This window comes from Lottia gigantea (genome assembly GCF_000327385.1).
Source record: "Lottia gigantea unplaced genomic scaffold LOTGIsca_49, whole genome shotgun sequence".
NCBI classification, from domain to species: Eukaryota; Metazoa; Mollusca; class Gastropoda; family Lottiidae; genus Lottia; species Lottia gigantea.
Genome location: NW_008709687.1, coordinates 139,415 through 153,740, shown reverse-complemented (window position 1 = coordinate 153,740; position 14,326 = coordinate 139,415). Strand labels below are relative to the sequence as shown.

At 37.1% G+C, this 14,326-nt stretch overlaps 1 protein-coding gene across 1 annotated transcript in view; it reads left to right on the top strand.

The window, feature by feature from the left end:
* Positions 1 to 14,326, top strand: part of LOTGIDRAFT_218809 (hypothetical protein) — a gene marked incomplete at its 5' end in the record, with an annotated part of 42,028 nt that overhangs the window by 20,491 nt on the left and 7,211 nt on the right. The window contains 30 exons of the mRNA XM_009061533.1: positions 60 to 239; positions 418 to 532; positions 734 to 844; positions 1,123 to 1,231; positions 1,559 to 1,695; positions 1,978 to 2,168; positions 2,485 to 2,682; positions 3,098 to 3,382; positions 3,642 to 3,723; positions 3,981 to 4,124; positions 4,402 to 4,492; positions 4,770 to 4,947; positions 5,288 to 5,541; positions 5,763 to 5,907; positions 6,209 to 6,434; positions 6,594 to 6,750; positions 7,003 to 7,225; positions 7,448 to 7,744; positions 7,914 to 8,175; positions 8,574 to 8,864; positions 9,262 to 9,380; positions 9,782 to 9,907; positions 10,078 to 10,349; positions 10,659 to 10,857; positions 11,265 to 11,479; positions 12,124 to 12,301; positions 12,597 to 12,720; positions 13,110 to 13,239; positions 13,558 to 13,697; positions 14,088 to 14,183. Of these exons, the coding sequence (XP_009059781.1) occupies positions 60 to 239; positions 418 to 532; positions 734 to 844; positions 1,123 to 1,231; positions 1,559 to 1,695; positions 1,978 to 2,168; positions 2,485 to 2,682; positions 3,098 to 3,382; positions 3,642 to 3,723; positions 3,981 to 4,124; positions 4,402 to 4,492; positions 4,770 to 4,947; positions 5,288 to 5,541; positions 5,763 to 5,907; positions 6,209 to 6,434; positions 6,594 to 6,750; positions 7,003 to 7,225; positions 7,448 to 7,744; positions 7,914 to 8,175; positions 8,574 to 8,864; positions 9,262 to 9,380; positions 9,782 to 9,907; positions 10,078 to 10,349; positions 10,659 to 10,857; positions 11,265 to 11,479; positions 12,124 to 12,301; positions 12,597 to 12,720; positions 13,110 to 13,239; positions 13,558 to 13,697; positions 14,088 to 14,183 (5,275 nt within the window). The remainder of the gene's footprint in view (positions 1 to 59; positions 240 to 417; positions 533 to 733; positions 845 to 1,122; positions 1,232 to 1,558; positions 1,696 to 1,977; positions 2,169 to 2,484; positions 2,683 to 3,097; positions 3,383 to 3,641; positions 3,724 to 3,980; positions 4,125 to 4,401; positions 4,493 to 4,769; positions 4,948 to 5,287; positions 5,542 to 5,762; positions 5,908 to 6,208; positions 6,435 to 6,593; positions 6,751 to 7,002; positions 7,226 to 7,447; positions 7,745 to 7,913; positions 8,176 to 8,573; positions 8,865 to 9,261; positions 9,381 to 9,781; positions 9,908 to 10,077; positions 10,350 to 10,658; positions 10,858 to 11,264; positions 11,480 to 12,123; positions 12,302 to 12,596; positions 12,721 to 13,109; positions 13,240 to 13,557; positions 13,698 to 14,087; positions 14,184 to 14,326) is intronic.

Here is a 14,326-nt window from a genome sequence, read left to right as displayed (position 1 = left end):
GGGATAGGTAGGCTAGGTAGGCATATGAACCCAGCTTATTAATTGATATCTATTTTTAGCATGCTATGAGTGAACGGGGAGCTTCAGGAGGAACTCAACCCTATAAAAAACGTAATGATTTTATGAGCAGTGATGAATACGCGAAATACGTCCAGGACCATATTGAAGAAAACATGATGATACGATGTTGTAAAACTTACGAAGAAGTTCATGAAGGTGATATCGGTAAAGTAATCAAGGTAAGTAACTCTAATCTTAACCTCTAGGTGGTGATTGGTGAGTTCTGCACATTTGGTATTCATGGAAACAACAGAATATTTAATAACACAAGTCAGAATAGAGTTCAGAACGCGTTCTCTCAAAGTTTTTTCAAAAAAAATTAATACAAATACATGTGATATTTTTGTTAATTTTTAGCTGGATCGTGATGGACTACATGATTTGAACATCCAGGCTGACTGGCAGAGAAAGAGTGGAACTTACTGGGTACGATATATACACGTTGAAATGTTGGGATTCAGCAACCCTTCAGGTGAGGTCCTTCTCTTAATTCATTTTAGGTCATAAAAGGGATTGTAAAGGGGTCTTTTAACTGTGTATCGAAGGTGTCTGTGGTGGTTGCAATTCCACTAAAACTAAACATTATATGTCCTCACTGTTGCAAAATCTACTAATAATATCTTAGAGTCTTTAGGATTATGACCCAATAATTTATTTTGTATATTTTCAACAGAGAGCCTGTCATCCATTAAACTAGGAGATAAGGTTCGAGTGAAGCCATCGGTATCAACACCTACATATAAATGGGGATCAGTGGGTCACGGTAGTATTGGAACAGTTACAGGTAATTTTCCCTCATTGCATACTGAATAGGCTGATTAAGGAGCAGAAAATCTATTGCTTATAGAGCAAAGAAGGATGTTACATGTCGTTTCGATTATCTGATACCATGATTGCCCTGAGAGTCATTTTTTCTTCAGTTTATTATCTTTAGCTCTTCAGTGTGGAGTTAAAAAGTTCTTAACCATTATATTGGTAAGTGGTATAACGTAATGTGACACCTGCGTCTGTAACTGAGATATAATACTTTATTAATAGTAATTGAGATATCCTTATTTTTAGCAATCAACCCTAATGGTAGAGATATCACTGTAGATTTTCCTCAACAAGCTCATTGGACAGGAGTGATAGATGAGATGGAACCGGTACCTTCAACTCATCATAGAGTCGTGTAAGTTGTCATATTAATTTTAAGGATGCATCTTGGTCTTTTGGTGTGTTATGCTGGTGGACACATATACACCTCTTTAAGTTTGCTTTTTCAACATTTTTTCAAAGCAATGCAAATCTCAGTTATAAAGAAGCAGTTTTGATGGGAAGTTTTTTGTGGGCAGAAAACGCTTAAACTTTTTGCATGCACCTGACTATTGGATTGTGTTGGCTTGTTTTGAAATTGGATTATAATTTTGATATGAACTTGTCTGTTTTTTCATTGTTTTCTAAAATGTTTTGAATTGTTTAGCTCATGTTTATTTTGTAAATGTTTGATATATTCCAGTTGTCAAGGATGTGAGTTCAGTCCACTGACTGGCGCCAGATATAAATGTAAAGTCTGCGAGAATTATGATCTTTGTGAAAATTGTTTTAAAAACATCAAGACTCATCGACATCCCTTTATAAAGATAACAGAACCTGGTAAGATACCTTTTTTTTCATACACTGACTCTCGAAAGCACTGTCCTTGCCACTATAATTGACTCGCAGTCAACACTCCAAAATGTTACTGACTCGCTACCAACTGATCTGTTCCAACTGTCCTAGCAGACGTTAATCCCACATGTTACTGACTGAGCTTTCCTACTTTCTCAAGGACTTAGAACTTAAAAGCTCAGTAGTTTTCATGGCATGAAGTGGTATCTCATACAACAGTCTAGGTTTAGTCAGTTTAGTGAAGTTGCTTTCTGGTCTGTGTTACAGGTAGTGATCCACTGTTTGTTGGTAAACCAGGTAAAACCAGTAAACAATCCTCCAGTTTATTACAAGGCTATCTGGTCGACAATTGGAGAATGTGTGTCAAAAATATCACAGTTTCCTCTCGTGAAAACCAGGCTGAACGTCTGATTGACTCCAACACTGGATACTGGCAAAGTATTGGTTCACAGGGCAAGGTAAGGATACAGGATTCCTCAAACTAGATTTGTTGCAGAGTGCAGATAATCATTATTATGGCACATTGAAAATGTTTGGCTGGCATAAGCAGAATGCTTCTCCAAAACCTGTTATTTTGGAGAACTACAGGATCAAATCCCCTTGTCTTTAGTTGCATGTGGGGTGGAGATTTTTTTAGGTCTTGCTTTGCCAAACTTTCTCTCATGGTTTTATGGTCTGCTGGTTCATGAAGCTTAACAGAAAATTGACTTTCAAAATTAGATTCCTTGTAAATATAATTCCATTTCATTTAACCCAATATTTCACACATTTCAGCATTGGATTCGCCTAGAGATTCAGCCAGATATAGTTATTAATAGATTGTATATGAGAGTGGATCCAGATGATTCAAGCTACATGCCATCACTAGTTGTCATCAGTGGAGGTGACTCTACACACAATCTGAAAGAATTACGAACTGTACACATCTCTTCTACAGAATCCTTGGTTACTCTCTTACAAGATATGTCAGACGTAAGTTGATTCTTGAATATTTTGGGTCTAATTCTTATTCTGAAGGCTCAGTGATTTTGACAAAAATAGATTGAGGTAACGCCTTCATAGTCTAAGAAGTTCATGTTTAGATTATTTCATTTCATAGCTTGCTTGTCCAGGCATAGGTCATGATGGTACCTGCAATCTCTTCAAAGATGATGTTTAAAATTGACCTTTTACCAAGTTCTGTAGAGAATCCGTTTCAGATTCACTGAGCCAAAAAATTCAACATAGGTCATTGTAGAAACAACTGATTTTAGGTCTTTGTGTGTGAACTACTTTGGTGGCTTGATAATAAAAGTTTTGGTTAGGGCAATATTTATCTTCTGAATTTTCCACCATGTTACAGTGTTTGTAGAACAGATGTTAAGGATGTAAAACTTCTTTTTTTCAGTATCACCATATAATAGAAATAGCCATACGTCAGTGTCGTAGTAGTGGTATCGATTGTAAGATACACGGACTGTGGATTGTGGGAAGGTTGAAATCAGACGATGAGGAAGCCGCAGCAAATTTCTCGTTCCTGGCCTCGGATAAAGAGGAAGAGGAAGAACGAGGGGGAGTGACTGGACGAAAGAAAAGTAAAGTTTTAGTCTCCAGTAATAAAGATATCCAGACCCACGTGTTTGTCTGGGGTTTGAATGATAAAGATCAACTCGGTGGACCCAAAGGATCAAAGGTAAGGTAATCTTAAGGTTTTGGAAAACAAAAGGCGTCCCAATTTTGAGATTGGTAAAAATGACAACCCAATTCCACTTACTATTGGGAATGAAATGCTTTTAGATTTGAATGTTCTTGACTGACACTGAAGAACCAAGAATGTTTTATGTCCAACCTATATTGAACGGGTTTTCTTTGCCAAACATTAAGTTTCTCTGCCAGTCATGTCTGGCACACAGAGTCAATCAACATCACTAGCTATATGTTTTATATTTCAGATTAAACTACCAGGTATCAATGACACTCTCTCATCATTAAAATGTATACAGATTTCTGGTGGATCAAAAAGTCTCTTCTGTGGTAAGCATGATAGCTTATGTCTGTTGTGGTTGTTACCTCCCTTCTTATCAGATAGAGTTACTTGCCCTTACTGTTAGGAATAAGGATTGCCTTGAAGGACAAATTAACCAGAAATACATAAATTGATTTTACTGAATCCTACAAATTTGCACACTTGTGAAATTTCGTTTGTATAATTTTGGGAGAAATTTACTCTCTTGTGCTTTCGATTTTGAATTCTGGGATTGATATCAATGATTAAATTCTATATTTTACAGTGACTCAAGACGGTAAAGTCTATGCGTGTGGTGAAGCTACCAATGGTCGTCTGGGATTAGGTACTAACAATGGTAATGTGTCGGTACCACGACCTCTCAACTGTCTCAGTCAGTATGTTGTTAAAAAAGTGGCGGTACATTCAGGTATGTTATGACTTAGGCCTGCTTCTTATTTTGGCACGCTTGATGCATCCTAAATCCTGTAACAACTTGTTTTATTGAAGTTACTGTTGATTCCAAGAATCCTGAACCAGTAATCGAAGATCATCCATGAATTGTTCCTAACTTTAAGAGGATTTGAACCTATAATATCTGTTCCCCTAACAGACGTTGCTACAGTATATCTACTCCACTGCGTTTTAAGGGTGTAAAACTGTGCATTATACACACAAATATACGGTATATGATTGTATGTTGACAGGAGGACGACATGCCATGGCCCTCACTGTAGATGGTAAAGTTTTCTCTTGGGGTGAAGGAGATGATGGTAAACTAGGTCATTCTAGTCGCATGTAAGTTTGATACTTTCATTGTTTAATTAAGCTCTGTTATCATGCCTTGTTTGAATGTTTTGTGTCTGAGCCCAGAATCACTTTTAGCGAGTCTACATAGCTTATAATGTTTATTTGATATATAGATTTGTCAAATCGGCATCCCTTTCAGAGAGTCCACATAGCTAATAATGTTTACTTGGTATCTATAATTCCCCTGATGTAAACTTGTGGTAGTATTTTTTGTCTGACTGAGATCAAGATGGCAGTAAAAACTTTTTTTTTTTTTTTTTTCCAGGACATGTGATACACCACGACTAATTGAAGCGTTGAAATCTAAACGTGTACGAGACATATCGTGTGGTAGTAGCCACAGTGCTGCCATCATATCAAACGGTGACCTGTATACCTGGGGCCTTGGTGACTATGGTAGACTGGGTCATGGTGATAACACCACACAGCTTAAACCAAAACAGGTAGGATGGGATGGGATGGGATGGGATGGGAAGGGAGGTGGGATCGGATAGAATGGAATGGGATGGAGGGAAGGATGGGATGAATAATGAGAGAGGGAAGATGGGATGGGAGGAAGGAAGAAAGGAGTGGATGTGGGTGGAGGGTGAGGGTGAGGGTTGGATTGGGTTTGATTAATGGTCAAAGCTTACTCACTAGAAATTGCTTTATTTCGGGATAAGTGTTCTTTTCTTTAAGTATAATAATGTATTCTGTCATCGCTTAAAGTAAAACCTCTGTATGGTTTGCTGTATTTGTTTTAAGGATGGTCTGGTATTTTATAATAATATTCTGCCATTTCAGGTGAAAGCTCTGTCAGGACAGAGAGTCATACAAGTTGCATGTGGAAGTAGGGACGCCCAGACTCTGGCCCTAACTGATGATGGGAACGTCTATTCCTGGGGTGATGGTGATTTTGGAAAGCTGGGACGAGGAGGTAGTGATGGATGTAACGTGCCCCATGTGATAGACAGGCTGACTGGGATGGGAGTTTGTCAGATTGAATGTGGTGCTCAGTTTTCTCTAGCTCTTACTAAATCTGGACAAGTTTGGACATGGTGAGTCTACAATCAAATATTAATTACACATTTGAGGATCTTTTTAATCGAACATACCAATTACAAACTGAACCAAAACATTTTTGTGCCATTGGACCAAACGTGTGAACATAATGGAATTTTGAACCTTTTAATGACCTCATCTGCCATTTCTCCGAGTTCATAACATAAAAGAATAGGGTTAAATTCTGTCTAAATTACAATCTTGATTTATATTTCAGGGGAAAAGGAGATTATTTCCGATTAGGACATGGAACAGATGCTCACGTTCGGAAACCACAGTTAGTGGAAGGGTTAAAAGGGAAGAAAATAGTACATGTGTCTGTTGGAGCATTACATTGTCTGGCTGTTACAGAGGCTGGACAGGTTGGTGGTGATACAAATTTTGTTTTTTTTTTGAATATTTTGTTTCTTTTTGTGTTGTTTCTGTGGGTGACTCCACATTCCATTCATGATCTGATGTAATTGATATACATCTCTTGCTCTGTGTCATTTGATATTCAACCAATGAAATGCTTTGTAAGGGAAGAAATCCCAAGGTAAAAACTGCAATCAATAAATCAAATGTCATTCAGAGATTTTTGAATTTCAAGGGTAAGAAGGTGCGAACTTTATTCGCAATTATACAGTATATATAGTTATGAATACCTTTACTTATTTTGTTCAGGTGTATGCCTGGGGTGATAATGATCACGGACAGCAAGGCAACTCAACAACTACAGTCAACAGAAAGGCTGCGTTAGTTCATGGATTAGAAGGCTATAAAATAACACGAGTGGCATGTGGATCAAGTCACAGTGTAGCCTGGGCAACAACAGATCTTTCAGCACCGACATCACACGAACCTGTTCTCTTCTCCACCTCTAAAGATCCTCTGGGTTCTTCTCTTGTTGGTATGTAAAATTTTACATGTAGGTCTAAGTGCATTCACTTATACCTTGACTGCAATAGCCGCTATTCTATTCAGATTTGAGATCATGCCGAACAGCCAATCAGAGTCCTCAACATAAGGTCATAAACATGTTTGTATTTTATTATAGCATTAAATGAAGGAACTATAGATGAAACTGCAATTCCATCACCACAGTCCAACCAGAATAAAAATGGCCGACCATCGCTATCTAAAATAATACTATCATTAGAATCTGATCAGGAGAAACAGAAAGCGTTAACTCATGTTCTTACAGCTTTACAGATTATATTTGCCAGGTTAGTTATTTTACAGCCATATTATGATGCTGACATATTGTGGTCACCTCTGTCCGTCTGTTGCTTTACATTTGTTAGTGAACACAATGCAGACTACAATTGCCTTACTTATTATAAATATGTATTTTGCTGGTAACTCGCACGAGTTTGATATTTATGAATTTTTGATAGACATTTTTTGAGTTACTGTCCTTGGAATCAGACTAATAGAATGTAAAACTCCACTCATTTCGTAACTGTTTTTGTTTACAGAGATGCTGTAGTGGGAGCATTAAAACTAGAAACACAAACAGTAGGTGATACCAAGCTAAACCCCAGTATGTTAGTCAGTTTTAATGGTCAGTCTGAATCCAGTACACTAGCCTTGGTCAAATCAGATGTCATTGATCATAGTGATATGGGTGTTTCAATGGTTGACTCTCTTGATACAGTAAGTTGGGGTTTATATTGGCTTATTGTTATTCTTAAAGGTCAAGTTTCACACATAAAACATAAGCAAAAGTTACATATTATGAGAACTTTTGTGGAACTGAATCAGATTTTTTTGTTACTTTTGCTAGACACACAATCATGAAAGAGCTACTACTCCACCATGTTTTTTATGGACACCCATATATAAAGAAGGGAACATTCTTAAAAACTTTTGGTTGCTCCATAAATTATGGTATGGACTAATGATTATAAAAAATATTTGCAGGTTCCTCAAATAGAACTCCCAGCATTCCCCAGTATGCATAGTCTAGCTGCTAAAGTTTCCCCGGCAACTAGTATCATAGTGGAGACCTTTACATCAACAGAAGAAGTGACACGCCCTGCTGATAATCAACTAGCTAGTTATCCCCCCTGTTTAGACGAGTTTACAAGTAAGATAACGACTGAAGATGCCAGGGTGTTGGTGGATCTGCTGAAACTTGCTGTAGCTACTAGAGTAGGAGAGAAAGGGAAGGAAACGCTATCTGAACAACTCAATAGTCTTGGGAAATCTACAGCAATGGTAAGTTTTGTATTGGTATTAGGGGGTGAGAGCTGACACCAGACCTAATTGGCTTGCAGACGACGTTTGATTTCATATTGTTTAAATCAAGACCTTTTACTGTCAAACGATTTGTATGCATTTGTTCAAAGTGTAGAAGGATTTTAAGTTCAATTTTATTATGATTCAGGTGGCTGAAATGTTACTAGAGCTATGTGTAACAGAATTAGAAGATGTTGCTACGGATACAGAATCCGGTCGTCAGGCAGCTCAGCCAGTAGTTCAAGAATCACCCCACCCCTATACAGATGACACGTCACTGACTGGTCACGTTAAAATACCAGGGGCTGAATCTTTACGTGTAGAATTCGATAGACGATGTTCAACAGAACGCAGACATGATCCATTATCTATACAAGATGGAACTGGAAGGACAGTAGCCATTAGATCTGGTAAGATGGCTGGGAAGGGATCGAAAAAATTGTTTGTGTATCAAACCCATTTAGGCCTTCTATGTGCATCATTACGATTTTTTCAATGTCCTTCATGGACGTGTAGCTCAGTTTTTCTGAAACCAATTTATATATATATATATATATATACTTCTTCCAATTTAGTAATAGGCCTTATCCAAATATCGAGGACTTCGCTTTGTGGAATATTAAAGCTTATGTCCTTTTCTCTCTTTCCTAGCCTATCCTCATTAGCCTAATCACGTGCAGACGTAAAGCTCCATTTCATTTCTTTGCCCAATCAGTTGCATATCAGTAGGATGTAAAATTCCAAATTTGATTTGCTCAATCAGGTGCAGAAAAGAAGGATATAAAACTCCATTTTCTGTCCTTTTTAGGTCGTGAGTGGTCTGATTGGTCACAAGAATTAAGAATCCAAGGACAGGAACTACGTTGGAAGTTTACAAGTGATGGGTCGGTGAATGGGTGGGGCTGGTTATTAACGGTGTACCCTGTAATGCCAGCAGCCGCTCCATTAGACCTGCTGTCAGATCGTACCATCCTCTCCAGACCTTCCATTAACCTGGTCACCTGTCTGCTGGATCTCAAACTGGATCTTCCCATGGACAGAAACATTGTTCCTCGACTGGCTGCAGCTTTGGCTGCTTGTGCTCAGCTTAGTTCTTTAGGTGAGTTCTTTTTATTTCTATTCTTTATAATGATTCTGTAAATGCTTTCCACATCAGAAAACAGATCCAAAGATAACTATTGATAGTATCTTTGCATTTATGTTGTCTGAAATATAGGATGTAAATAGCTCAGAAGCTGACAGATCTGTGTCAAACAGGTCTTGTTATTCTATTATCATTAATTTGCTCTGCAGAATTTTATGGGCTTTATATATAGGAAGAACAATGTTTTGATATTACCTTTATGATGGTTGGTTGGTAGACAAGATAACAAAAGCATACATTCAGATACTGATATCGCAAACTAGGTAGTTGTTGGTAGCATTTGACTGAACTTTGTAGACTTTTTATATAGTTAGAATGATGTTATGTTATAGTCTTATCGTTCTATTTTCAGGTGCCAATCAAAGAATGTGGGCGTTACGTAAACTTCGTAAATTAATGGCGTGTAACATGGCGTCTGTATTAAATATACAGATGTTGATGGCCAGTCCACCTGAGAGCCCAGATCAAGATGTACCCAGATTTCCAGTGGTGAGTGTTTCTGATTTTATAATAACTATAATTTTAATACAATGATGAAAAGGTTACATTGAACCAATTCCACTGAAACAAAGTGTTTGATGACTTCACTAATCAAAAAATATGCTTGTATGACTTATGGTCCTTTGCGATTAATGACGTCATCAAACACTTAGTTTTAGTGGAATTCAAGAACCACAGACATCTGATTGAAAATTGGAATGGTGCAAATTGATACTATCAGTGTCCCCTAAAAAAATAAAAAAATTTAAAAAACCTGTTTACTATCTCTTTAAGTTATATTTCTAATGCTTCTTATCTGTCATGTCTGTTATTAAGTATGTCATATTAATCTAATTAAGCATTGTATTAATATTAAAATCTTTATATTACAGGCATTAAGTGGAACAGCTCTAGCTTCGTTAGTGAAAGGTTTACCTGAAGCCCTACAGAGACAGTTTGATTATGAAGATCCTCTAGTACGTAGTGGCAAACATCTCATGCATAGTCCATTCTTTAAGGTCAGTAAATAATTTTTATACATTTTGTCCTAATAGCACCAAATCCTTTCTATTTTTCAAAGATTTCTTGATGCTCTCAGACACTCTGTAGGGAGGCTTGCGCATAGAACTGCTGAACCTCAACCTTGACAGATGTTTCCCCTTTACAACAACCTATCTTTTACTTCTAGGTATTAGTCGCGCTGGCCTGTGATCTACATTTAGACACTCTACAATGTTGTGCCGAGGCTCATAAATGGGTGTGGTTTAGACGATACTGTATGGCAGCAAGAGTGGCCAATGCCATTGTGAATCGTCTCCCCTTACCACAAGTTTTCTGTGATGAAGTTTTAAAGAAGATACAAGATATCGCTGCTGAAGGAGAAGAAGAAAGTCACGAACACAAAGATCAGATGGTATTTAAATTAGGTCAAGATGAGCAACTCTTACAATGGCTTAACAGGTTCGTTACTTTCTGCTCCGTTCACAATATCAAAGTGTGATGCTAAATAGTTCGAATAGACTATGATCAGTGTCTATGAACCAACGACGGCAAAGTGAAACCCGACATAAAAAAAAAGAATTGGTAGTAGCTAATAAACTGTTGAATTACCACTTTGCTATCATTTTTTTTTTGTCAAAAATTCCATAAAAATTCCCTTCTCAGACATCAGGAAATATTTTTGAAAACTCTTAGAGACAGGACTGTATGATTGGATTAGCTTAATTTTTAACTTGTAATTTTTTCTAATTTGAACTTGACCTTTTCCAGGAGACCCCAAGATTGGACATTATCATGGGGAGGAAGTGGTCAGATCTGGGTGTGGGGACACAATCATCGTGGACAGCTGGGTGGAGTAGAAGGGGCGAAGGTAAAGTTACCAATAAGCTGTGAATCTCTGGCCTCATTACGTCCAATACAACTGATTGGTGGAGAACAGACATTATTTGCTGTTACTGCTGATGGAAAGGTATGTAGATCGATTGGATTTTTTCTTTGTTTTTCTGTTTGACTCTGTTCGAAGTCTATGTACCATATAAATGTCATTAACTATGTGAACTCTCTGAAAGAAATGTTTAAACCTAGATACCAAATAGTATTATTTACTGCATGTGGACACTCAGAAAAAGATGGTAATTTGTCAAAACATAATTCGAAGAAACATTATCTGCTATGTGAACGCTCTGAACGAAATGCTGACGTGGTAAGCCCAGTCGTAGAGTGGCGCCATGTGTCCAGGACGAGTTAATATGCCTTTCTAGCCCAACTACATTCAGTAAGTCATCTGTATTGGCTATATAAGCACCTGTAGTTTTTTAGGATGTCAATTAATCTTTTGGAAAGAAAGGTAGAAGTAAAACTCTATTTATTTTTCAGGTATATGCTACAGGGTATGGTGCTGGTGGAAGATTAGGTATTGGAGGAAACGATTCCATCTCAACTCCAACTCTCCTGGAATCCATCCAACATGTCTTCATCAAGAAAGTAGCTGTTAATTCCGGTGGAAAACACTGTCTAGCTCTATCAGCTGAGGGTGAGGTGTATTCCTGGGGAGAGGGGGAGGATGGAAAACTCGGACATGGTAACAGAAGGTAAGGTTGCTTCCTCCTGTTGGTGTCAAAAATCGAGATTTGAAGATAACCCATCCTTATAGATTTTGTCAAATTTTGATATGGCACACCTTTTCAAACATTTTCATTGTCTCCTTAGATATGATTAATTGTTAAGACTAAAGAAGTAATCAAGTCCAAAATATTCTTCCTGAGTTTCTCAATGGCTTGGTAAAGGTTTAATTGGCTAACTGATGAAAAAAATTTGGGCTGATTGCAGACAGTTTTCCTTTAAAGATGGGTTTCCTTATTTTTTAGTGTCAATATAAGCAAACTATTTGATCAATTGGTGTTTCTAATGAATTATCATGTATTCTTAATCATATTTTTATGTTCTTATTGCATATAATTAAGAGTTTTAACCAATCATAAATGTCCATGTTGTTACAGTCTGGATAAACAAAAAAAGACTTTTTGACCTTCTTGATTGGTCACTCATTGGAATTCTGCTGATAATTCTCTTCTAATTTAGCTAATTATGAATTAATTATGGACATGTGAGACAAACTGGTATTTTTCAAAGTCATTACAACACCTCTACTTTCTATTGGTATAAGTATTAGCATAAAAATTAGGGAACCCATCTTTAAATATCATAAAATGTATCTCTCCAGTTTATATTGCAGCCCGTGTGATAGACCAAGAGTTATAGAATCTTTACGAGGTAAAGAAGTTGTTGATATTGCTGCTGGTGGGGCTCACAGTGCCTGTATAACATCTAATGGAGAACTCTACTCCTGGGGTAAAGGTCGCTATGGAAGACTGGGACATGGAGAGAGTGAGGATCAAGCACGTCCAAAATTGGTAAGTACATGTGACATATGTCATAGGATTATCAGAACTTTTCGTAAAACAAATTCTTTAAATCTAATGATTGTTTTCTTTCTTCCAAATTTCTCTACCAATATATTTGTCTTTGAGTAATGCCTGTCAGATTGACATGGCTCAAAACACTAGTGCCGATTTCCTGAAAAAAATGTCCTCATTACCCACTGCATGGTGACCTTATTCCATATTCATTGGTCATTCAGTTGTGATGGCTAGACTCTCTGTCAACAGTAAACATGATTGATATATAATTGTATATTGTATATATCAGGTTGAAGCATTAAAAGGATATAGAGTTACTGATGTAGCTTGTGGTAGTGGTGATGCTCAGACTCTCTGTATCACAGACGATGATTCTGTTTGGTCCTGGGGTGATGGAGACTATGGTAAATTAGGTGAGTACATGCTCGATACCATCTGGTACCATTGTTATATGGGTATGGTGTTGCTAGAGATGCATAGTATTTTCACCTTTTTGAAAATTTTGGATCAATTCGATATATAATGTACATAGACAAGTCAGAAGCACGAATAGACCTCTAGTCTAGTACGACTCTACACTGGAAAATTCCCCCATTTCCCAAACAAGCTGTCATGGTGACTATTTTAAATTTGAAAAGCATTAGGAAAGTAAGAGACAAGCTATAGTCTATTGAGACAAAGTACATCCCCACACTGGAAAGTAATACCATTTCCAAAACTACCTGTCATGGTGCCTATTTTAAATTTGAAAAGCATTAAGAAAGTATGAGACGAGCTATAGTCTATTTATTTTAATCACCAGGTCGTGGAGGTAGTGATGGATGTAAGATACCAGTAAAGATAGAATCCTTACAAGATTGGGGTGTCATCAAAGTTGGTTGTGGATCACAATTCTCAGTCGCTTTAAGCAAAACAGGAGCTGTCTACACTTGGTAAGTTTAGGATATTTAACACATTTGGTGGTTTGGATAGGATTTTACCATAATCGTTGATATCACAAAGGATATCTATCCTAGATTCTTTGATTTTAAGATTTTAACAGACTATTGCATCTGATTCTGTATATTTTCAGCTCAAGTATTTTTCATTGATACTTTCTCATTTATACTTGATATATTCCCTCATTATATTCAGTTCAATTCTGCTACCAATGTTTTGACCAAGTTTTATTAGGATTTCTGGTTTTGTTTTTGTGATGCTAATTGTTAGTTCTTGGGATCTGTTTTTTATTGGGATATTTATATTTTTAGGGGAAAAGGAGATTATCATAGACTAGGTCATGGATCTGATGATCATGTCAGACGACCAAGACGTGTGAATGCTCTACAGGGGAAGAAAGTGATAGATATATCTTGTGGATCGTTACATTGTGTAGCCTGTACAGATCAAGGTAAGACCAAATATTCTAAAGACACCAAACCCCAATTTTTAATAATATTTATGATTTCTGATGAAACCGATCCATTAAGATAGGAGGCCTACCGGTAGTTCCTTCAGAATTTCAATGCTGATATTTCTATTTGTCAAGGGTTCAGAGTACAATGACTGGCTTAACAAAATTTTAGCCAGTTATGTGTCTGATAACCAAGCACCTTTTTGTTAGTGAACTCTTCTGTACGTGTACACAGTGTACACATTTCATATTTTATGAGAAAGCTAATGCTTTATTTACCTCATTGCTTACTGCTTGGTGCTGTCCCTCATCAGTCTAATCAATAGCACTAATAGAAAAGTAACGCATGATAGTCTATTTCATGTTATATGTCATTGTATATTTTAGGAGAAGTGTTTACGTGGGGTGATAATGATGAAGGTCAACTAGGAGACGGAACAACTAATGCTATACAGAGACCTAGATTAGTGGCAGCTTTACAAGGTAAGATACCAAACTTCATCCTACGGTCTATCTGGTAAGAGTCAGATTGGCTGTATTTGCGTGTGTGCAATCCAATGAAATTACTGCATTTACAAAGTAAAGTGCCTAATGGAGTCAAGGTGTTGTGGTAATTTTTTTATATT